Raw genomic sequence first — 24,273 nt, forward strand, 5'->3', positions numbered from 1 at the left:
TTAAAGATGAACTTTAAGAGTGTATTAGATGACAGCAAAGGCAAACTAAATGTAAAAATTGAAGAAATGAGCATAAATCTCCAACATTGATTGATAATAATAAACTAAAAAAAATCTTTAATGTGCATTTAATGTCTTTTTTGACTGTTTTCGACAAAGTAGTGCACGGTGGCTTTTAAGCCAGAGCGTATGGTTAAAGGCAGAGCTTTGAAGTCTAACTCATGGTTCATGAGCAATGGTAATTGTGTTTAAACATTTGTAAATATTCCCATGCATGCTACATGTACAGTACTGTTCCACTGTCTGGATCATGCAATTCATGGTGTCGTCCAATATTTAGGGTCATTTTGGCACAACTGTTTTGAAAGCATTGACAAACACAGGGAATATTTTACTAAATGAGTCTAAAAAAATAATAATAATGATCATAGATTAGGGAAACTGTGATATCAAAACAGAATAAACAGCCACATTTGCAAAGAAAAGCACAGACCAAAATATTTCCCCCTGATTCCTTCTCAGTCTAAACAGATTTTCATATTTTCCTTTGTCACCATATTGAGTGCATATGGCTTCTTTTGCCGGTTACCTTTGTGAAGCTCTCTATGCGTGTTTAAAGACAATAAACCTACTTTTTGGCCTTCAGTGGGGTGGACAGAAATGTAAAATGTTTATTGGCAGAATAAGAAATATGATCTCCGGATGATTTCATGTCCACCTTTTGATGAATATATCTGAGTTTACACAATGTCCTGAAACAGCATTAGTGATGAATCATTACGCTGCTCCGGTATTCCTGTCCACATACTGTAACTGTTGTTGCTTTAGACAGAAACATTCCTTTATATCGCCCACGCCTTTTCCTGTCTTTTGAATAAATCTCTGGGAAGAAATAATATACTGTATGGTCTAAAGAATATCGTAGCTACCGCTTGTTCCCAAATACTGGCTAATAGAGCACATTTTTCAAGGTTTGGCTAAATAATAACATCCAACGTTTCTTTAAACACCCGAATTTGACATCTAAATGAATAAACAGTTTTTACATAGATAATTTATTCATTCAACCTATAAGAACTAAGAAAACACATGTACATTGAGGAATGTTAAGTAAAAACAAAACGATTTACATGTTGTTTGTCAGCCTCAGATATATACTATACAACTTTGCCAAAAAAAAAAAAAGTACGGTGAATATTTGAGTAAAATTCCAGCAGAAATGCATTGGATTTGTAGGTGTCGTGCACATTGGACTGGAGGCACTATCAGGGTAATGCACTTTCAATACATCCAACATTTAAAAGATTTGCGTATTGAACAAAACTGTATTGACGATTTTGACGAATCAACAGGTAATGTCGAAAAGTTGCAAAATTCAATAGATAATTCTAAACCCACTTCTTAGCAGCGAAAACTCACCTTAACTACCCAAAGTATCTAGTTATATTTGTCAGTAACTGAATGCCACAGAACAATCTATAAAATACAAAAGGGGAAAAACATCCTTGTTATTCAAAATACATGTTTGTATAAACGGCTACAGTTCTATAACACATTCCGTGCCGGGGAATTCTGGCAGATTAAGTTCGTATTTTTTCTGAATGTCATATGGCAGGAATCGCCCCGCCAGAAAATGTTTTCCCGAGAAACCTGTTGCGCACTTTTTGGGAGCTGTCAGAGAAATGAGAACTTCTGGATTTATCCCATCTTTGGCCGGTTCGTCAACATCCCAACCTTCAGGAAAAGAGAGATAGGAAAAGTGAATCCTTTCTCACCATCACAAGCCACTGGTCATTAACTGTAACATAACAACGTTTCCAAATTCTCCCAGATAGGAGGTGGAAAACTGGCTCGTAAAGATCATTCATCACAATATTGTCATGTGGAAAGCGAGCAGCAAAAATGCAATGTGTCAGCCATCAGCTGCAATTTTCAAATAAGGTCTCCCGATGACATAACGGCTGCGAGTTCACTTTAGTTTTATTATTTGTCTGTTGCGAACACTTCAGGTCCAGTGCAACACATTTGCACATGAAGGTCTCTGGTCAGGTCATTTATCAGAAAAACTGGATTTCAAACAGATTTCATCACTCAAATATCCCTGGAGGTGTTAGTAACCCATTTCGCATACTTACAAAAATGTATCAACAATTTATTTAAGTCTCTGTTATTCGGTTTGACTTTTACAGCACGCTAGTAGCTATTAACTTTGGTTTGTAATGTACTTCTCAATAATAGAATGACTATTTTGCCTACTTAAAAAATTATCATTCTTTTTTAAATGATTTATCTAGTATTCAGTTTGACAGCATTAGCTAGCTATTAGCAAGGGTAGCTAATAGCTATTAGCCTTTGATGCTAGTGATTAATTGTTCAATAATATACTGACTTCAGCATACTTACAAGATGTACTAGCAATTTGTTATGTTTATCTACTAGAGTTTGACCTCTATAGTATCTAACACACTGTAAAAAAATAATTATATGAGCAATATGTTATGACAACATATGTTTTTACAATGCTTTAACACATCAAAATAAGTTGATACAAGTTATACAAGATTCAACAAATTTTTAAGTCAGTTTAATGTAATTTAAGTTGAAATGATTTAAACATCCAAGTTGATTGTGCTTTCAAATTTAAGGCAACTTTTTTTTTTACAGTGGTATTAGCTAGTAGCGAATTAGCCTTGAAGGAGTTAATCCAGTTCTTATTAATATTATGACTATTTTGCTCACTTGCACGAATGTAATTTTTTTTTAGCTAGTATTTGATTTGACCTTTATAGAATGTATTTGCTAGCAAGCTATTAGCCAGTGCAGCTAATAGCTATTAGCTAAAATTAATGCTGAAGTAATATCTGTGCCTCAACAGTGACCGAACTAGAACTGCAAAATAATGATGAAACAGGTTTTCTGAACACTCAATCAACAGAATTTAGGATGGAATCATGTTCATGTAAATGAATTTGTAGGATGCTAACATATATAGCCTACTTTACTACATATGGTTAGCTGTAATGAATTCCACAAACGATGTTCAGTGTATAAAAATAGACACTTCAGATTTGTTAGCAGTTTTCTTGAGTGTGCTGATGAATGCTAACGAGCATTTTTACAGTACGTCTCGATAAGCTGCAGTCTGACAAAAATAACATAACATTTTTCTGAACAGATTGAAACTTTTTATGTTTTTCTTTTCCTTGCAAGTAACCACTCTATTTTCGTTGCGGCACTGCACAATTAAGATGCCATGGGCAGAATTTCTCTAAAATTCAGGATGTGTGTTTAATGAGCACATACCTGAGGGCATGTCCACACTAACGATGGGTATTTTGACCTGTTTGAGAGTCACCAGCATCCCAGCATAGGGCTCCTTCACCTCCGTATTGTTGGTTTCTGGTCCCAGGATGGCGTCGATCACCAGATTGTAGGCATCATTTAACAGCTGGACCTGGTCGTGGGGTCAGACGGGACTCGATTAGGATTGACAGAATGTCCAGAAGAGTGAACATCACATTGACATCTCTCTGCCGGTGAGCTTAATTGTTTAAGACTGACACCCACCTCTGTCGGAAGATAGGACAGGAAAGGGATGTCCATTTTCTCGCACTGAACAGTGAAGTCCTGGTGCAAACCTTGAGAAGAACGCTTGGGATAGAAAATGGTGGGCTCATATTCCTACATGTGAGAGACAAGGGAAAAATGAGTTTCCATCCAGAACATCACTTTTCAGATTTCAATCTGTGATGATTAGCACATAGCCAGTTTTTATTATGTCTTCATTTATTTTTCTCCCAGATTCAGACTTTCCATTTTAAACTATGAGATTAATAAAGAATAAAATAAAATAACAAAGAGTGAACCATTTTAAAATGTATTGTGTGTATATTTATATTAATTGTTCAAAAATCTGTCCCTAGGTTGTGAAAAACAGACATGAAAATGTGATACATGGAAGCCATACATGAACCAGACAGTCACCGTGATTTTATCAAGTAAAACATGTTCCTGGATCGTCAAACAGTATTTTGTTGATCCTGGAACAAAATTCCTGTCCAAAAAATGTAGTCCTAAACCTATCGCTACCCCTAAACCTAAAGTTATCCCTAAAATCAAAGGGAAATGATAGGTGAATAATAGAAGCACCTAACCCTGATTTTAAGCCTAAACTTGACATAAACTGTAAACTTGTCCCTCAATTCTGATTGGTTTATTGGGAATGTTGTTCCAGGAGGAACATGAAAAAAGCTTTCTGTTTTTTAAAGCAATATTTTTTTCCCCCATGTATATGCAGGGGGATTTTTGAGTTCATAAATCACGTAACATAATTACCTCATAATTTCATTTCAGAAGAACATTAGTAGTGATTAATGTGGACTAAAATTTATGGTTTTAGACACCTCATTTTCTCAAAATACAGGATGAAGTCCACACAGCCTGGATAAGTTGCCAGGTAAATTCATTACAATCCTGCAGTTAAACTTAATGTATTTGTTACATAACGCTGGTACGGACACAAGAATCCACGCAGATGTACACTGGGAATGTATAAAACAGCTGCCATCATGTGATGACCCTCTATTGTTCGTTTTTGTTAAGTTTTCCGTTCTTTTATCCGTTCCAAGAATCCCATAATGTAAACTGGCCAAATCTTAACTGGCCAAATTTCACTCCATCAGAATGAAAAGAAGGATAACTTTAACAGAGTATACGATTATTAGACGAATACTGATGCTCCATAAATCTAGCACCACAGAGGAGCATGGTGAATATGACAGGGCTGGAAAACAAAGGCCCTGTCCCAAATGGCACACTCCGTAGGCACTTATACATTGGCCATGTAAGTCCATGAGACCGTAGGATGCCATCTGTCATTTTAGGTTTTAGAAGGGTGCTCACGAGCGCCCCTTTTGTGGCCAATATGCGCCCTCGATTCACAATTTCGTCGCGCCCGCACTGAAGCGAGCTCCGCAGCAGACATCTATCCAACAGTCAAAGCGCCATTACGTCACGAAAGTGTGACAAGTAGGAAGACCGCAAGTAAAAAAAAGTCATTTAAGAAATGGAGGAAGCTGCTACGTTTTAATGACCGATTACAACTTACTTTTTACAACTAACTTTGGAACAATGTGCAATGAATCATACACAATAATAGCAGAAAAGTGCACTAGGAAAGCAAATACACCCTGTCAGTATCCATTCTGTCTCAGTGCCCTTTGGCATGGTGTTCTATACTTACAAATATACGCAGATGGCGGGCACACACCAGACCGATAGAGCCGTTCTGCTCAGGACCACAAACAACCAGCAGGGTGGGCTGCTTTTTACTCAAAGAGCTCAAAGGAAAAGCCTGGGGAGAGACAAAGGAGAGGGACACAGTTAAACGGGGAAGGGAGATGTCTCATTTTGCTCTATATCTGCATTTGGAGAGGCAATGTTCATCACAATAACCCAGCAACAGTTGCAACTATAGTAAAAAGCTGTGGAGACATTACCACAGGCGGCAGGCTTAAAATAACACACTTTCTGACAGGTTTCTAAACTAGGCCTGCACAGTGTGTCCAACTCTCCACACTCACAAAACTAAGTCTTTAAAGGTGAAGAGTGTATTTTCTGTGTCACTAAACAGAATTGCTAAAATAAGAATTGTTGTCTAATAGGTTTCCATGTGCTATTGGACAGCAAAACACATAGCCACGCCCCAAATGCATGCCATTGGTTGAGCTGTTGCTAAACCTGGCTGCTCGGGATACTTAAACAAACAATGTTTTGATAGGCCACAGAGCAAGTGTTTACACTCTTTAGGGAAATCAGACTGCAAATGCCGTACTTCGTCGTTTATGCATATTATGCTCTAGAATATTTTAACGTTTTACATGTTTGCAGTCAACCTGAAAGGACATTTGTTATTCATCCACCTGATGCATATCTTACCATAAAGATGATGTTATGAACAGACTGATGAAGTAAAACCAACAGTTAAGGTAATGTGCCTGCTTTATTCATCTCCAATTAACCGTCGCTGAAATATGGGACCTCGGCACAACTGTGGGCGTAATTGCCGACTTCCAAGAAAGAGAAGAAGCCAGACGCTAATGAAGCTAATGGCACTTTGGAGAGAAATTATCAGCTGACATGGATGTTCCATTAGTGAGCTGATGAAGTTTAGATTACATAATCATTGCAGGGTTTCTTAGGCACAGTGCTGGGTGAACAAGAGTTGAACACGCGACTGAGTGTGGAAAATGAACGTCTGTCTTCATCTGTTGCCATTTTTAGAGGAATCTGAGTGGAAAAAATTCCCATTGGCCAAAACTGAGCTTGTCAATGAAGTTGATTATAGTTCTACCAGAAAGACTCGGGAGAATTAATACTGTGACAATGAACATTTATTTAAGAGCTCAGCAAACAATCAAATTCTTTGGCGTAGGCCCCGTCCGTAACTCGCATTCCGAGGGTACGGAATCTGCATATCCTGCCTGAAGACGAAGGCAGGGGCGCAGCTCACCCCCTGCGAAGTAAGGAAGGGGGCCATCTGGTGGTGGTGGGGTGGAAGGAGGAGAGGACATCCTGGCGTCTTCAGGGTAGAGGGGAGAGCCCGTCTGGAGGTGATGGGGAGGATGGAGGGGAGGACCCAGCATAGAAATGTTAGGGAGATGAAGGAAAAGTCCCATCTTGGTGGTGGATGGGGAGGATGGAGGTGGTTGAAGCGACAGCATCTGCGAACTCAGACATGTGTAAGTACCACCCTTTTATACTGGCTATTAGGATATGATTGGATAGATGAGAAGGTAATACATGACGTGAACGATTGAGTCTTCCTGGCAGAACTTGCGCTAGGCTTCATTGGGCAGTATTTGCTAAAAGAAGAAAAGCTGTTAATTTAACTCCATTTTCAGTAGCGGAACTGTAGTTAAACTGTTTTCAAATGGTGATGGAAATCATTTTCAGATTTGCAGTCCTTGCATCTTTTTTACAAGAAGTATTCTGTCAAAAACAATCTTATTTTTGAAGTTTTAAAGTAGCTTTCACAAGACTGATAATGGGTGCGATGTAATTTTATCATCGCCCGCTAGCCGTATAGACATGGAAAGTAAGGCGTCTCAATATGCTCCCTAGTGGTCTACTAAAGTAGTAGGAAACCATTTCCAGGGCTGTCTCATTGTCAAAATCAAGTGCACTACAACATTTCCTACCAAAAAAATTCCCAAATGCAGAAATTCAATGCACCATAAAACCAGTTTGCATCATCTGCTCACAATCATGTTGTTGGTTATTGAGTCATCAATTTATCAAAATGTAATGGATTGAGTCCTTTGCTAGTGCTCGAATTTGTATTCATGGTATACCGATGACCAATTCCTGAAGATTCAACCATGTGATGTGGACAGTCAATTCACATGAAGCTTATGTGAGTATGTGTCGCATGAAATAACAACCGCTCACTCCATCTCTGTTCTGTCCGTTTCTTCTTCTCTGGAAAATGACATGGAATAGAGTGTTCCTGTGAGCCGTAGCCAGTGGATTCACCGTTCATTTCTTTTACAGGTCTGCTGCAGCTGTGCTGGAATTCTCCGTTGTGTCAACTCCTGCCAGGACTCTGGAGACCGCCGCTTTGATCTGCTCCTGTTCGGAGCAACTCAACCCCTAGATTTCGCTTCCATGCTTCCAGCAAATGAGCTCTATAGAGAGGGTCTTGACTAATTAGCCTTGCAGTTTTTTTACCCTCAACATGACACACAGAAACACCAGGGCTGTGTTTAATTCAGAATTGAACTGAGAATGATTTTTAAGGAGGATTTTTTGAGGAGGATTCAAAAAGGATCAAGAATTCCAATTTGAATTTAAAACCGATTTAGAATGTAATGAAAGATTTATGAATGAACCGCTCGTTTTAAAATCTTCCCGGTCTACTGACATTTGTTGTGGCTTTACAATGCTCATGATAATTTTCGTTAACTCTACAATAAGAAAATACACTTCACCAGTTAATTACTCTTTGACAGCGATGCCATAGAAATATACAGAGCTTCCGCAAAAACCTAAGTTCAAAGACAAAATTCTAAAGATGTCTGCACGCTTGTTTCTCTGGCGCTTAAGGTCTCTAAGCTGTGTCCCAGTTCAGAGGTTGCATCCTTCAAAGGCTGGGAAGGTTGTACTGAGCATTGGTAAATGAGACGGTCTAGCCTATAGGGGACTGTTCTTGTCGTCTAGCAACTGTGACAGCTGCCATTGATGAGTGACAGTAACGTTTGGACTGGATTTATTTTTTAAAGTTATATTAAACTGTCTGAAAACAAAATAGGGTTCACAAACTGTCTAAATGTGTTCACCAGCGGAGACGCAATAGGCCTTCGAATGCACCCCCTCAATGGATTCAGCCTCTGAAATGGGACGCAGCTATAGAGTGGCGCAGGAATGACATCAGAACCCATAAACTAATTTGATTAACACTGATTCCTTTGAGATTTTCCTATGGGGTTTTATAATGGGGTTTTTCAATTTATTAGTAAAATAAGGTCTGTGGTAAACATAGTTTTGCTGACAGCAGAAGGTCTGGACTCCATAGCAGCTTTCATTGGCCAAAAACCACCCAAGAGGCCGTCTGACTGACGTGTAAAGCAACCAATCACAGTTCATTTTGTTCTACGTAATGTTTAGGGGCGTGAAAATGTAAAGTCGTTGTCCGTACAATAACAGACCGGCATGCATCTAATAAATTATTCAAAATGTTGTGCAAGTTTACTGCAGCAATGGTGCTGTGAACTTCACATACTTTTGAAAATCCAGCGTTTAGTTGACACTGATAAGCGCTCATTGTCACAGTTGTAAAAACGACGGTGTTCTTCTTCCATGAGGGGGTTTGGCTTCACGGCATCTTTGTTTCCAGGCAGAGCGTTTAAGAACGCAACACACATCTATCCCGGACATCCTGTAGAATTCATCCAATCAGATGACGACTAAAGACGAGTTTAAGTGTGCCATATGGATGAGACCATGTTAAACATAACTTGAGATTACTTTGACGTTTTGTTCTACAACGTAAACTGCACACACTCACATCCCAAACATTCTTATCTAGTTACTTATTAGAAACATATGTTTGCAAAAATAAACATAACTGCTTCAAAATTTGTGTTTTCGCTATGGGTGTGTGTGATTTATTTTGTAAAAAAAATAAATAAAAAAAACATCAAAATATCGTCAAGTTATGTTTACTAAAAACCCCATTATAAAACAAAACAGGAAAATCTCGAAGAAACCAGCTGCGAATAAAGGTCCTTGCACACTGAGTCCGAAATTTTCGCATGCGTTTTTTCGTATTCGTGAATATTCGTGATTCGGTGGCTCTAAATTGTCAAAACACCATTCAAAATGCTTGCTACGGATGCGAAAAACGCAGAAAATCGAACCTGATCCGAATTTTTTTTTGACGGATGAAAGTTTCGGAGGCAGTGTGCAAGCGTGATTGACATAACGTGGGGTCGTGTTTATTTTTTAACGTGCGAAAATTTCGGATGCGAATTTCGGACTCAGCGTGCAAGGGCCTTTAGTCTTACGGGTTCTGACGTCATACCTGCACCCCTCTATTAACAAAGCACATTAACTTTGGCACCCCTAAAATACTCAAATTAAAGCTAAAACTAAATTTAAACCAACAACGATAGAATAAAAACTAACAAAAACTGACCTCTAAAACAGAATTATTAAAAACAAACAAAAATATATAATTTTTAGAATAAAGAAAAAACTTATTTCCTTTGTTTGTTTGTTTTCAATTGCAAATTTCTACGCATGTCCGTTTAGTCACATTTAGGTCATTTCTGTGAATAACTGTGTTACATTTTTCATTTATTCTGTTTTATCGTGTAGCCACGTTGAGATAAAGGGCAAATACAGAGAGATCACAGAGAGTGTCACGTCAGTCTGCATTTTTTACTCAACACACAAAGAGCGTTTCATGAGCCATAGTGATAAATAACTTCCTGATATCTAAAGCAGGGAATGATCACAGACATCAGCCTTGAATTAGCTCAACACCAAAGCCCTTATCCCCCCGATGTAGACGGATGACGTTGATTTTGGCGTCCACTGCGGTGGATAGTTTGGTTGTGAAATCACAATGTGGTAAAATTCAACCAAGATTTCGTCCCCCTCACACACACACGCACACGCTGATGTGTGCTGATGTAATGCTTGTTTTACAGCTACTAGTTGGCATGTTTTCTTTAGCTGCAATTTATGGCTACCTCACAGAGGTCACAGCACAGGAAGTTTTGTTGATGCTGACCGCGGCGACTGCTGGTGACCGAGGGCCTTTGAGGGGTGGAAGGTTCAGTCTGTAAAACGCTTCTAACAGGGCTTGAAAATTCACACAAGCCAAATCAGGAAACAATTTTGGGCTTTAACCGACTCTCAGGTAGGTCAAGAGGAGCCCCGCGCTGCCTGTCAGCCTGACTGAATCCAGATGGGATGGTAACCGCAGTAGTCTGGTTTGGGTTGGCCTGGCTCTATCGGAACCCTTAGGCCGCCCTGAAACGTAAGGCCCCGAGACCGCCTGACTGCAGGCCGGCCACAGACGAGAGACTTTCAACACCTTCCATGATGGTGCATTGGATCTGTCACAAGGGGTTTTTAAGCAGAAGTTAAAGTGGGATTTTGGAGGTGGGTGAACCCTACTGGTGCTCAAAGCAACTCGGCAAGATATAACATGATCCCCCAAAAAAGCAAAATCCCCTTTTTTTTTTACATGGAAGCCTGTTTCTGCCATCTTTTTTCCAATAATTGCAACCTTACATCTTCCTATGTTTTATTTCAGAAATGACTATATATATATATCAAAATGTGACTTAATATTTTTACAATTCCGATTATTTCCAGAACTGCAGCTATTTTTCTAATTACAACTTTTGGAAATAATAATTATGACATTTTTTGTAATTGTGACCATTTCTCATAATTGCAAATTCAGAAATTGTTAGTATATCTCACAATATTTCGCAATTGTGTTTTGTCCCCCTGAAATGCAACTATTTCTCATAATTTCAACTTTTTGATGCTTAATTGTGACATTTCTTGTAATTGCAAATTTATATCTTAGAAATTGTGACTATATCTCACAATGTTACGCAATTGAACCTTTTTTTTCTGAGGACAGCAACTAATTAATTTCTGATACTCAATTGCGTTTTTTAAAAAAAATTAAATTTTTTGTAATTTACAAATTTATATGCACTTATATACTTTATAATAACCTAACTGCAAATGTATATATCACAATGTATCTTTATTTCTCATAAACGTGAATTTATTTCTCAGAAATTGTGACTATATCTCACAATGTTTCGCAATTGCAACGTTTTTTTCTCATAACTCCAACTATTTCTCATAATTACGACTTTCTGCAACTCATAATTGTGGCATTTCTTGTAATTGTGACTATATTAAATATAATTGCAAATTTATATCTTAAAAATTGTTACTTTATATCTCGCAATGTGGCTATATTTCACTATTGTGACTTTTTTCAGAACTGCAAATATTTCTCATAATTATGACTTTTTCCTAATTGCGACATGTCTTGTAATTGCGACTATTTTACATAATTACAAATTTATATCTTAGAAATTGTGACTATATCTCCCAATGTTTCGCAACTTTTTTCTCAGAACTGCAACTATTTCTCGTAATAAATATGACTTTTTGCAACTAAATTGCGATTTTTTTTAATTTATTTTTTGTAATTGCAAATTTACATCTTAGAAATTGTTACTTTATAATAACCGAATTGCAATCTCATAATCTCACAGTCACTTTGTTTCTCATAATTGTGAATTTATTTCTCAGAAAAAATGACTATATCTCACAATTGCAACTTTTCCCCCAGAACAGCATCTATTTCTCATAATTACGTCTTTTTGCTACTCAATTGTGACATTTCCTGTAATCGCCAGTTTATATCTTAGAAATTGTTACTTTACAATAACAGAATTGCAATTTTGTCTTATAATCTCATTTATGACTTTGACTAACAGTATTCTTTTTTTTTTTTTTTATTCTCAATTATCTTTTTTATTATTTACTCTGAGGCAGCAACACACTATCATCAATTTGTGATAGTATTATAATTGCTATAAAACTGGCAAAAAGCACAGGATAAAGTCAGTCAAAAAATAAATGCACATATATATTATATGAATAAATATACTATATAATTATTTTGTCTATTTGAAACCCCCCAGAGCTACAGATGCGGTCAACCCCTCAACAGAAACAGCGAGATCAAAGATTTCCCACTGTTTTCGTCATCACTTGCAGCAGGGCCTCGTCTCTTAAGAGAATTGGTTGAAGTTCGGCAAATGCAGACAGATGCTGAGAGCAGTAAATGCAGAGATGTGTAAATCACAGTGATGCTTGTATGCAGTAAATACAGGATTAGAATCAGGATTTAGACACGTTAACTGCCACTTTACACTATGTGTAATTCATGTTCTCGTGTCGGACAAACCTTGGTGATGGCAATAGCGCAAGCATGGCCCCATATTTCAATCAGCTGCTGCTGCCCAAAGCGATAGTCCCTCAGGAGCTCCATCTCAATGGTCGCCACCTCTGTTTTACTATAAAAGACAGACAAAGAAACAAATTGCATTGACAAAGAGCTCACGACACGCACGGTATTAGCTTACCAGTGGGGATGATAAATAAATCATGTTCATGTTTCGACATGAACGCTAAAAAGTGCCAAGATAGAAACCGGGTGGGTTTGATTACATGGAAACCAAGGACTGCAATACACCACCTGACATTTACGTGTGTATTCTGAGCACATTGTATTAGACATGCCATCCATTCCAGGCATGGTGCCTCGCTGCCTAATGCCTGTTTAGCCGCACTTAGAACTTGTGTTACTGTGAGTTTAATGGGAGCACAACGTATCTGTAAAATCCAGGCCCTTACTTCACATCTAAAACATGAAGAGTCTTTCAGTAACCTACTGTACGGTCGTAACGTCAGAGCCCTCTGCTGGAAGTACACAGATGTGCTGTCAAGATCTTGATAGTAAAGTTGTATAAATTAACATTAATGCATTATGAATGAACATGGATAAATGAACAATATAGTATATTTATATATCCTATATAATCAATGCTGTAGAAATTGTTCATTGTTAGTTTATGATACTTAATGCATTAATGTTAACAAATATAATCTTACTTCAAAGTGTTTTAATGAATGTTACCTATTTATTCATTCATTCATTTATTTATTAGTATATACATCCCTGCTGCTTATATTTTTAACATAAGAAAGGTAATGAAGTGTTGAGGAACAAAAGTAGCCAAGGCACAAAAAAAAAGTTATATGTCAATGAATATTGACTGTAAATACAAACTTAAGAATTGTTTTGGTTTGAAATAGAGCTAAAATAAAATATAAATATTACATGGAAAACAAAAAAATACTAAATGTTTTTACATTGCTTTAACTCATCAAAATAAGTTAAGCAATTTTCAACTTTTTTTTATAAGTTATACAAGATTCAACTAAGTCATTAAAGGGATAGTTCACTTTGAAATTAAATTTTGGTATGTTTTAGCTTACCTAAAGGGCATCCAAGATGTAGGTGTCTTTTTTTCCGCAGTAGTTTCAATTTTGATATTTTTAGGTCAAATCATTCTTGTCTGTCAGTCTTATAATGCAGGTCTGTGGTCACTGTCTCAAAGAGCATGCACAGAGTCCAAATTAAAACAATTCCCCATCGTCCAAATTAAACAATTCCCCATCGTAAGTACACATTGATGGCCTAAGACACGAAACGAGCGTTTTGTGTGAGAAAACGAACAGTATTTATATCGTTTTTACCTCTTATACACAGCCACGTCCAAGTGATCTGAGGGCGCGCGCGCATCCTGGTGTGTGACGTACGCAGACTGGTGCATAGATATATACACTAGAGGTCGCCTTGGCTACGGCAGTTCATTGGAACGAATGTCTTTAAGGCGACATCTAGTGTATATATATCTATGCACCAGTCTGCGTACACGTCACACACCAGGATGCGCGCGCGCCCTCAGATCACTTGGACGTGGCTGTGTTATAAGAGGTAAAAACGATATAAATACTGTTCGTTTTCTCACACAAACCGCTCGTTTCGTGTCTTAGGCCATCAATGTGTACTTACGATGGGGAATTGTTTAATTTGGACGATGGGGAATTGTTTTAATTTGGACTCTGTGCATGCTCTTTGAGACAGTGACCACATACCTGCATGATATGACTGACAGACAAGAACGGTTTGACCTAAAAATATAAAAATTGAAGCTACTGCGGAAAAAAAGACACCTACATCTTGGATGCCCTTTAGGTAAGCTAAAACATACCAAACTTTTTTTTCAAAGTGAACTATCCCTTTAAGTCAGTTTAATGTAATTTAAGTTGAAATGACTTAAACATCCAAGTTGATTGTACTTAAGGCAGCAACTTTTTTTACAGTGTAAAACTACATTTAAAATAGCTATACAGAAATATTAAAAAACGAATAAAAATGACTAACTAACAAAAATAAAATAAAACCTTCTTTAAAGTATTAGTAAATAATATAATAGTACATGAATAATACTAAAACAACACCGTCATTAGGATTTTTCAGTTGATGGCTTTAATTTTCCTCAGAGTTTAATGTTCTCCATACCTTTCTGTCTTTTGCAATTAGTTAACGTAGTATTTCACCCCGAGGAATATTCTGCAGTGTTTCCAGGACAACAGGTTTGTTTGTGTTGTGTCTGTTGTCTGCTACTGCTTTAGGCACCAGAGGAACAGAAGAAAGAACTATTTACAAAACATTTTTACACATTATTGAGTTCTCTCAACTCTATACATGAAGTTCCCTGGCTGAATGAGGCCTTTTTCATTTCAATTCAAAGCATCCATCTGCCACTCTCTAGTTCTCATTCTCTCTTCAGAAAAAATAATATAGAGTTCTCTAACAAAAAATAACGAGCTCGTCGCCTGAATAATCTGTATGTGCTTGACATTTTTGGGGCCATGTACAGAGCCAATAGAATCAGCCATATTTTTGTCTTTGGTCACTTAAAATGCAACAGGTCACCAAGTCTTTTCTTGGGTCGGCGATGCGCTCTGATCATTGCCGTAACCCTCGGCATGGAGTTTTCCAGCCTTCTGGCATTTACCGTCTCCAAGAGAGCTCCACAGCCGTCAAGCCGAGTTTGCAGGGGGAGATTTCCTGGCGTACTGTGACACAGTGATATTTGTAAAGTTCAGCCGAGTCTAGCGCTTTTGATATTTCCGTCCCCAACGACCTATTCAGGGAAATCCTGATGGCTGTATTTCCAAAGTTCTCAGAAAGGTTCCAGGCACCAGAACACAGGTATCTCAAACCTCAATGTCGTAACGTTTCCAGTATTTAAAAACTATCTTGCTTCACTTAATATCTCTCAAACATCAAAACGCTTTAAATGCATTTTGAGCCTTATTTGTTCAAGGTAGGCTTCTTTGTGGTGGGTAAACTGCAATAAGTAAATCTAGCCACCAGGGGACAGCCTGGCCCAGAATGTTCTCCCAGCATCCTGACACTCATCAGTATAAATTGCATTATAATCTTAGGTCAATTGACATATATCAGCACATCTACACATAGCAATGCCATAAAAGAACCATTTTAGGTTACTCCAAGAACTTTTCAGTGAACAGTTCTAAAAATATATCTATTTTTTTTTCATGGCAATCTAAAATAACCTTTTTCCACTATAAAGAACCTTTTGTGCAATGGGAAGGTTCAACACTCTTAAAAATGATTTTTTTTAAAGTGATGCTATAAAAGAACCATTTTGGGTTCCCCAAAGAACCTTTCAGTAAACAGTTGTTAAAATCATTTTTTCTCTAAGTGTGAATAATAATCTAAAGCACTAGTTCTCAAAAGGTTTGGCCATGGGACCCAAAATTTCCCCCTGGTCATTAAGCCGTGACCCAGTTTTTTTAGGAATTTGACCTAATTCCTAAAAGAATCTAAAATGTGTATGTGTGTGTGTGTGTGTGTATACACACATTATATATATATATATACTGTGTATAATACAAAATACAAAAATATACAAAATAACCCAAAGTGAAAATAAAGGTCTAAATACCCAATACTAACATGGAAACTGCTCCTGATGAATAGAATGAACATCATACCTGCATGCAAATCTGGTATATGAAGACAATTGTAATAATCTAAAGAAACACTTTTGTCTTATATGAATGTTCTACACTTTTAAAAATAAAGGTTCCAAAAGGATTTGTCTTTGCAGTGATGCCAAGCCCAACTCTGAATGACCAGCTTAACTCAACCAGAGCTGCTGAGTCCGTGACCATTTTCAAGAAACGGCTGAAGACGCATCTTTTTCGGCAACACTTGATCCATTAATACTAACACTTTATCTTCTATTCTATATCAATTATACGTACTGCGTTAGATTAAACTGGGAGGGGTCATAGCACTCGCATATTGTTGTCCTATTGTTAGTTTAACTGCTTCTATTGTTCTCATTTGTAAGTCGCTTTGGATAAAATCGGTCGGCTAAATGAGTAAATGTAAATGCGTGTATCTAATTTGTAACAGGCCTTGAAAATTTCACCAAGTTTACATTAGTGTCTCCTCTCCTCTGACATTACTATTCCACAGAGCTACGGCTAATTGTTGTTGATCGCCCTTACAGCAAATACACACATGAATGCACAGCCAAATGAACAACAGTATCAGCCCAGAGAGTCTCCCTAATATCCCCGCAATGTCCCCACGAGGAGCCGCGTTATCTGCGAGTCATGAATTGTGCTGATCAGCTGTAATAACAACTCGGCTAATGAGGTTGTTTACCTCCAGCCTGCTAGCTTGCTTAACACAAAGGAGAGTTTAAACGGTTTCGCCTGTTTGTGAGGGAATACACAGACGTTTGCATTAAGCCTTCATTTGCGAAGCAGAAAATGGCGGATACTTCTCAAAATCCCCTTTTTTCTTCATTTTCAACTACTGTAATTACCTCAGAACGCCATGAGACAGCTAAATAACCACCTTTCTTGTATAAATCAGTGGGCTTGTTTTGGGGGACCAGCCGCTTCTGACAAGGATCCGGTATACAACTCAATGTTTTCAGTGAGGACCATTTAACAAAGGAAATGAGTGGGTGAAAACGATACAAAGGAAAGTAATGACTACAGGGAGCAAGAGATTACACTGCTATTTGCATAGCCACCAAACTTAGCGCACGGCCCCACCGGGCTCCCAATAATGCGATTGGTGGATAGGGGTTATAGACAGGGGGTGGATAGCCTTTGTGGCACGGCTGACATATGCTAATTTATTCAACACAAAACCATTTTCACAGTGTCGCATGCACTATTTAATGACAAATGATATGCGCCCTGGTGTGAATGCTGCTATGAGCATTTGCTTACAATTTAATGTAACATTTGAAATAAAAAACTAATAATTATGTCAACGTGCTCAGGCAGAACATGAAAAAGTTGGCTTTGCTACACGCAAAGATTTAAATAGGAATCAAATGTGAAAATATCCATAGTGACCGCATAAGTGTCAGATAACTACTTCACAGTTCTTCCAAGTTAATATATTCTCTATACCTTTTCTTTGCAATCTCTAGTTAGCCTATATATTTTTAGTTTCTGTTTTCTCTAGTCAGTTTTTATTTTGCTTGTGTTTTTAGTTAGTTATCTCTTGCCTTGTCTTGTGTTGCTCCAGCAACTAACTGAAATAAAATATTTAGCTATATTCTGTTGTATTTCAGGTTATTTAGTTAACGAAAACAGATTTGTTTTGCCTTTTAAAAGTGACTGACAGCATCTGCCACAATTATAAAGTGACTTTTATAGATTGTAATCCCAGACAGAACAGAGGTTACTCATACGAAAGTTTCAAATGCCTCGAATGAGTCATGGAAAGGAAAGTGGGAAGCAACATCTAATGATGCTGAAGATCCAGGAGCTGAACTCTCATGTTACTCTTAAAGCAATTAAAAACTTCTAAAAGGGGGCGACGCTCAAGCCCTTTGCTGATTCCTTCCTAATGAGTGTTTCGACTTCCTGTTCGTTAATGACATAAAAGCCAGTCTGAGGCACTGGAGTGGAGGAATGGTCACAGGGCCCTGTGGACAGCTTGCATTGGAGCGAAGTAAACATAAGGACTGTAACATGGAAACATGAAAACGAAAGCATCGACCGCAATATCACAAATATCACAAATGGTTTGGGAATAATGAGAAACACAAAACAAAATGGTGAGGTAAAACTTGAGGGCAATGAATCAGAAATGTATTTTTAATAGAAAAGAATCACTGAAGTGGAGAGAACAGGAAGGGACTGTGAGGTCGATGTAGAGAAAAAGAGCAGGGTATGGCGAGCGATGATAACACCTAGTGTGATAGTGTCTGAGTCAGCGGACACGTTGGTTTCCAAAGGTAATTTCAGAGCCAAAGAACAGAGGAAGAGAGCTGACACCAGCTTTCTGGAACAACTTCACAGTTCTTGGCAGCGAGGAGCCTGGCTTGCCTGACATATGTTTAGAAAGGAGATGAAATATGCATGAAACGTGACAATCTTATCCTAAGATTAGCCTGCGTATGACATTAATCGAGCAGGGAAGTGTTATTTCACGAAGACAGAGAGCATATTTAACGTGTCTTGTATTAACATCTGAAGAGATATGTCTTTCCTGAGCCTATCCATGTTCGATGAACTACGTATTAAAGAGATAAACAAATGCCGGAACGTACCGTCTGCTCTTCACATTGTTCCATGGTTGCCTTCCATTTATCCACTCATCATAAACACACCATATTTTAGTCACACTTCCTCTATTCATCTCTGCCCTTATACCCACCCCTGACCTTTCCAAACAGATTTCCAGTGCAAAGTACAAACAGTACAAAGCAAAATACAACAGACTGTGTAATAGATCAGCAGTTTACCATAACATGCGTTAGCTGCATAGAAAGTTAACAGCTCAACACAGATTTGTGCATCTAGGCTACAATTTCAATTTTAATTGTCAGTGAAATTACTGAAGTAAATGTTCACCAGTAATACTGCAAAGAAAAATATATCATGACAATCATTTAACACTATAATTACAACTTACTGTCAAAAAAATGAGAAAAAAACAACACCACAAGATGTTGACTGACAATGCACTAACAATGATTTTTGAAGATCAAAAATCTAGAAAGAACATTGTTTCTAGTAATCCACTTATAGTCAATAATATCGAATCTAAACAATGAATGAACTGTTAAACCGAAGCACTTTGCTAGCGGATTAATTAACCCACTCAAGCTCAGCCAAATCCAATAAATATGAGATATATAAGATATACAGACAACATAAACGTAATATTACAACACTGTAAAAAAGTTGCTGCCTTAAATTTTTAAGTACAATCAATTTGGATGTTTAAGTAACTTCAACTTAAATTACATTAAACTGACTTAAATTAGTTGAAAAAGTTGAAAATTGCTTAACTCATTTTGATGAGTTAAAGCAATGTAAAAACATATGCTCTCATAACTTATTGATCATATAATTTTTTACAGTGAACTTGTAATAGCATGAATGCACAAATTAACTTAAGGAACATTCTAGTCAGGATGTTGTGTCGTGAACACGCTCTTTCCGTAGTAATGCACTAAAACACGGACAATGCTAAACTAAAGCAAGAAGAATTCATAACATTACAAACTATTTGGTAGTGGTAACTATTTAACGAGGTGGTGATTTCGTATTAATGTGTATGTTGTGATTCATATGGAAACGTACGATTTTTTTAATAAATAAATAAATCTAGCCATCAGTGGAGCATAAACAGATCGTACAAAAACATATGAATGAGATCGTACAAAATTTACTAAATCATACATATTAGCCACAATTCGCAAAAGCTAGCCTGGGTTTCCCTATGCTGCCTTGAGGGCAGCGCGATTTTATTCACGCTGCTAGGCAGCCTGGATACCATGGACCAGATTTTCGCCTCAGCGAGGGGACCAATCACAGAACGGGGAGGGAGCAGCAAGACGATGACGACGTCTATGCGACACACCGAAGCAGTTTGTTTATATCTATGGATCCAACATGGCATCAGTTACCTTTCGATGCAGCCTTAGATAGTGTTCTAAGTAGTTTAGAACGCAAGTTTATCTCGTCTTCTTCCTCGTCGACGCTCTACATACGTCATCTGGTATAATTGAAACGATTGGCTATGAGCTACGTACAGGCGCATCTGATAGACATTCGTAGCGCCCAATAAACGGCTCTGGGCATTCGTAAACCACGCCTCAAATACGAGAAAATGAACATGTGGTTCCCAGACCATGTCTCAATGAGACGAGGTCTGACGTTAGCCAGGCTACGCAAAAGCATAAAACAGTTACAAATTGCATTAAAAGTGTGTTGACATTACAACTCATCATAATGTTGTTTCAGGAGCTCAGGTTTTCACTTAATTGTCACATAGATTGTAAAAACTAACACATCTGTTTTAAGAAGTTTTATCATTCATATCACTAGCTGGATTACCCTTCAAATTGCGCAAATTGAAATTACGAATTGAAAATACGCACAATGGAAACAAATCAATAAAAAAAAAAAAAAAGAATTACGGGAATACTGGATCTGGATTCTAAACAACAAATAAATGGCACAATTTATCAAGACCTTGAAGCAGATATGAGGGAGAAACACCCATAAATATCTCATTCGTGGCACTCCCACGTATAAGGGTCTTTCATTGCCATTGATTTTTTAAATTTATGTTTAGTCGCGTAACATCGGTTAATGGAATCGCCATCATTTCGCAATATTGACATTTAGAAAATATCGCAAAAGTTTCGTGCAAATCTGTAATGGAAACCAGGCTGTTGTTTGGATGAGCAAGTGGTTACAATAGGTCCAGAAGAGCATCATCATCTTGGCTTGGTGCATGTAGCGGGAAGAGCATTTTCAGATCCCCAGTGCTAGATTTATGGTAGCAGTGGAGGCACAATAAACATCAGGTGCTTGGACTGGTGATAGGAAGGCCAAAGAGACGAGGATTTGACAGAAATGACAGGACTAATGTCCCATAATGCTGGAGAATTATGATTAAAAAAAATGTTTGCCAATAATGTACTAATACCCATATAGGTATCATCCTCCCCACTTTTGCATTATTAAATGTTCACCTCCACCTTTGGTCAAAGACCAAATGTTTGACCTAAAATCCCTTCCTCATTATGCATTTCAACTGTCCACTTAGGTGTAAAGGGATCCAGGCACGCCTGAAAATGCATTCAGGCCTCGACCCAGCTGGCCATCTCACTGCACTATGACTTTCATCTGGCCAGATGAACCGGTAAATCAACAGCCGGCTACATCGGAGCTTAAATCTTTTTTTTTTTTTTTCTGAAGGCATGAAAACAAGGAGCTACTCTAATGCCTCTAATGGATCATGTTTCGGCCATTACTCGGAGAAAAATCGATAAACGGGTCATGGGCATCGTCTCAAGTCTTATCGCTGACCGATAAACTCATCTCCACAACACTTCAGATGGGCTTGTTAACTCGATTTTGAAACCCATTGCTGAGGCGGCTCAACTTCCTCTCCAAAATGACAATAATACATCAACTGTTCCATTTTTGGAGCTCTGGGAATCTGGCGGAGAGCATGCAGTGCATGAACCTCTTCAGGAACGGGCCTGTTCCGCGGCTAGTCAGCTCTGGGCCGGCTGCCCGTCTCCATGGAAGCGTTTTTGGTGACACGGAGGCTTGATTTTGATGAACTGCATTTGGCACCAAGGGAGAGATTACAGGAGATCTTCATTTGGAGGCTCGACTCAAAGACCCAGTGGTCACGTCCACCCGCGTAAAATACGATCTTGAATGATAATGAATGCTCCATTGAGGGATGTTACTTTTTAACACAGGCCATTTAGTTCAAGTAGACCAGACACTGACACACTGAGGAACAGTTTGGTTTGCCAAAGATGGAGAAACCACGAAATGTAATTAGCAACCACAATTTAGGGCTTGAATCCATTCGTTCCCTTCAACAGCATTACATCAAAGTGGAACTTTTTCGATGGTCATGTGCTTATGTAATTATGGCCTGTGCCAGTTGGCAGTTTCTCGAGTAACTGTGCCCAGCTAGATATATATCGAGAGGGCCACAGGAGACTGTGCAAGTGGAGGAAACCATGGTAACAGAGCAAGTCAGGTCACCGAACCGACGATGCCAGCAGACAGGTTGAAGGATGTAAGAAAAAGAGACTGAAAATAGCGCAGGTACAGTCCTTCAGGCCCAATTAAAACCGGGGTTCGACAGCAAACCAGGCAAATGAAGAAAGTGAATATTCAAGCGTTAGTAACAGCTGCGTTTGGCCATTGATATGGTTGAATAAAATGCCCTGTGGTTATTTTCTATAAGCATTCAAGTGTAATTTAACAGGCTTAACTAGGGGTGATAAAACAACTCTGACTGCCATCTGGAATTATCCAGGATGTATGATGAGTGATTATACAGAATATTGGTGGTTTTCAATACACCATATTGAATGAATACACTGAATATATAATACATGAATTAATGGTGGGATCAGTACAATTTCAGGGTTAAAGTGTTACCTTTTGGCATCTAATGACGAATATGCTTTGAAATTGAAGAAATTGTACGAGAAAAAACATGTACGACTACAACCACCCAAACTTTATCCAATCCAAAAAATGTTGGGATTTTTTTAGTAGAAAGCAAGCTGCATGATGATGATATGATTTTCGCAATCTCGTACAAATTAGTACATTGTCATGAAAGAGTGTTAGATTGCATTGTTTAGTATAGTTCCAGGGCAGGAAGCAGCACAAATTCGGCCTAAAGAAGAATTATGCAATAAATTTTCATTAACATGCTGCCTTTCATATTCACAGGGGATGTTTATTTTTTCACAGAAAAATTAACTGGAACACAAAGCTCTGAATGGACTACAGAACATAAATAAAGGACAGCAGGAGTAGCTTCTGCATTTTCGCACAGACATCAAGTGTTTCCTCAAGGAAACTCAGATACATGACAAGCTAGGTAAGGCAATGTATTATAACTGACCCCAATCTGCCATTGCAGTGCTATTTATGTAGTGATACTATAATATGCTCTTTCTCCGGGCTTGCTCAAACAACAAGTGTCGTTACAATGCAAAACTTCCAAAGATCTCAAGTAGCCAAGCCATATAATATGATATGAATGTCACGAAAACATGTCCATCTCACATTTCACCACAAAATCCAAAGAAAATAATAAGATATCCATATCATGTCTTGTGTAATCACTCAACCAGTGTTTCAACCACGGAAGGACGTCAATAAAACAACTTGTAACAAAACAATGTTTTGCACGATATATGACCATGACCTAGATGATTTTTGGTGACGCGATATATTGATTTGCTCTCCATGTCGGAAGCGATATCGGGGCTCAGACAGCCGAGAGCGGACATCGACAGGTAAATATAAACATGACAGAGCTAAATGGTGCACGCACATGGCTAGCGTCGCTAACGTAGCGGCCGTTTCACACGGGATGCAGTCGCGAGTGTCAAGTTCATTTTCGAAGAGAAGGTGTTTTTTGCATTCCACTGCATGCAAATGTGCAGTAGACGAACGTGTTCGACCATCTTTTGCAGCATCACGTGCATGATGTTCTTTCAAGTTCTTCACCTTTTAAAAAACACCTCTAGAAAAATAGATTTAGCAGCAGATATTACCTGTTCTGTGCCTTTGTTCATATGGACATCTGACTGCTAAGAAGGGTTTGTGTTTTCTGCAATAGTGTGCTACTTAACTTTACTGAGAAAAGAGGGTCAGGGAAAAATCTGTAGGTGTAAAAAATCTACACAAGTGTGTTTGGGTTTTTTACTTGACACTTCAATTCCAGTATCTAAATATTCTTAAGAGTTAAGTTCATTGACTTTTGAAAGTGTGTAAGCCTATTTGCATTATTATGCTGTTATATTATGATTATATATTCAGTGGCATAAAATGGTCTTTAAATGACAATAATATCGTATTTCACAATTATTTCTGGGACAATATAGCGATCAAAACCAAAAGTAGTTATTGTGACAGGCCTAGTTACATTTACCTCAGAAAAGCCATTCAGTGACCATAAACTCAATAGTTAGTTAGTTAGTTAGTAAAAAATACCCTATAGAGGAGCATATTACATATTCAATA

At 38.0% G+C, this 24,273-nt stretch overlaps 1 protein-coding gene across 3 annotated transcripts in view; it reads right to left on the reverse strand.

Moving 5' to 3' along the window:
• Window positions 1-138: 138 nt before the first annotated feature.
• Window positions 139-24,273, reverse strand: part of yjefn3 (YjeF N-terminal domain containing 3) — a 38,140-nt gene continuing 14,005 nt past the window's right edge. For all 3 annotated transcript variants that reach the window (XM_079889603.1, XM_079889602.1, XM_079889601.1), the window contains 5 exons: window positions 12,512-12,620; window positions 5,243-5,353; window positions 3,568-3,681; window positions 3,304-3,454; window positions 139-1,734 (listed from right to left, as the gene is read on the reverse strand). In XM_079889603.1, coding sequence (XP_079745729.1) covers window positions 1,538-1,734; window positions 3,304-3,454; window positions 3,568-3,681; window positions 5,243-5,353; window positions 12,512-12,595 — 657 coding nt within the window. In that variant the 5' untranslated portion in view covers window positions 12,596-12,620 and the 3' untranslated portion in view covers window positions 139-1,537. The remainder of the gene's footprint in view (window positions 1,735-3,303; window positions 3,455-3,567; window positions 3,682-5,242; window positions 5,354-12,511; window positions 12,621-24,273) is intronic.

Source organism: Squalius cephalus (genome assembly GCF_949319135.1).
Source record: "Squalius cephalus genome assembly, chromosome: 13".
Classification (NCBI taxonomy): Eukaryota; Metazoa; Chordata; class Actinopteri; order Cypriniformes; family Leuciscidae; genus Squalius; species Squalius cephalus.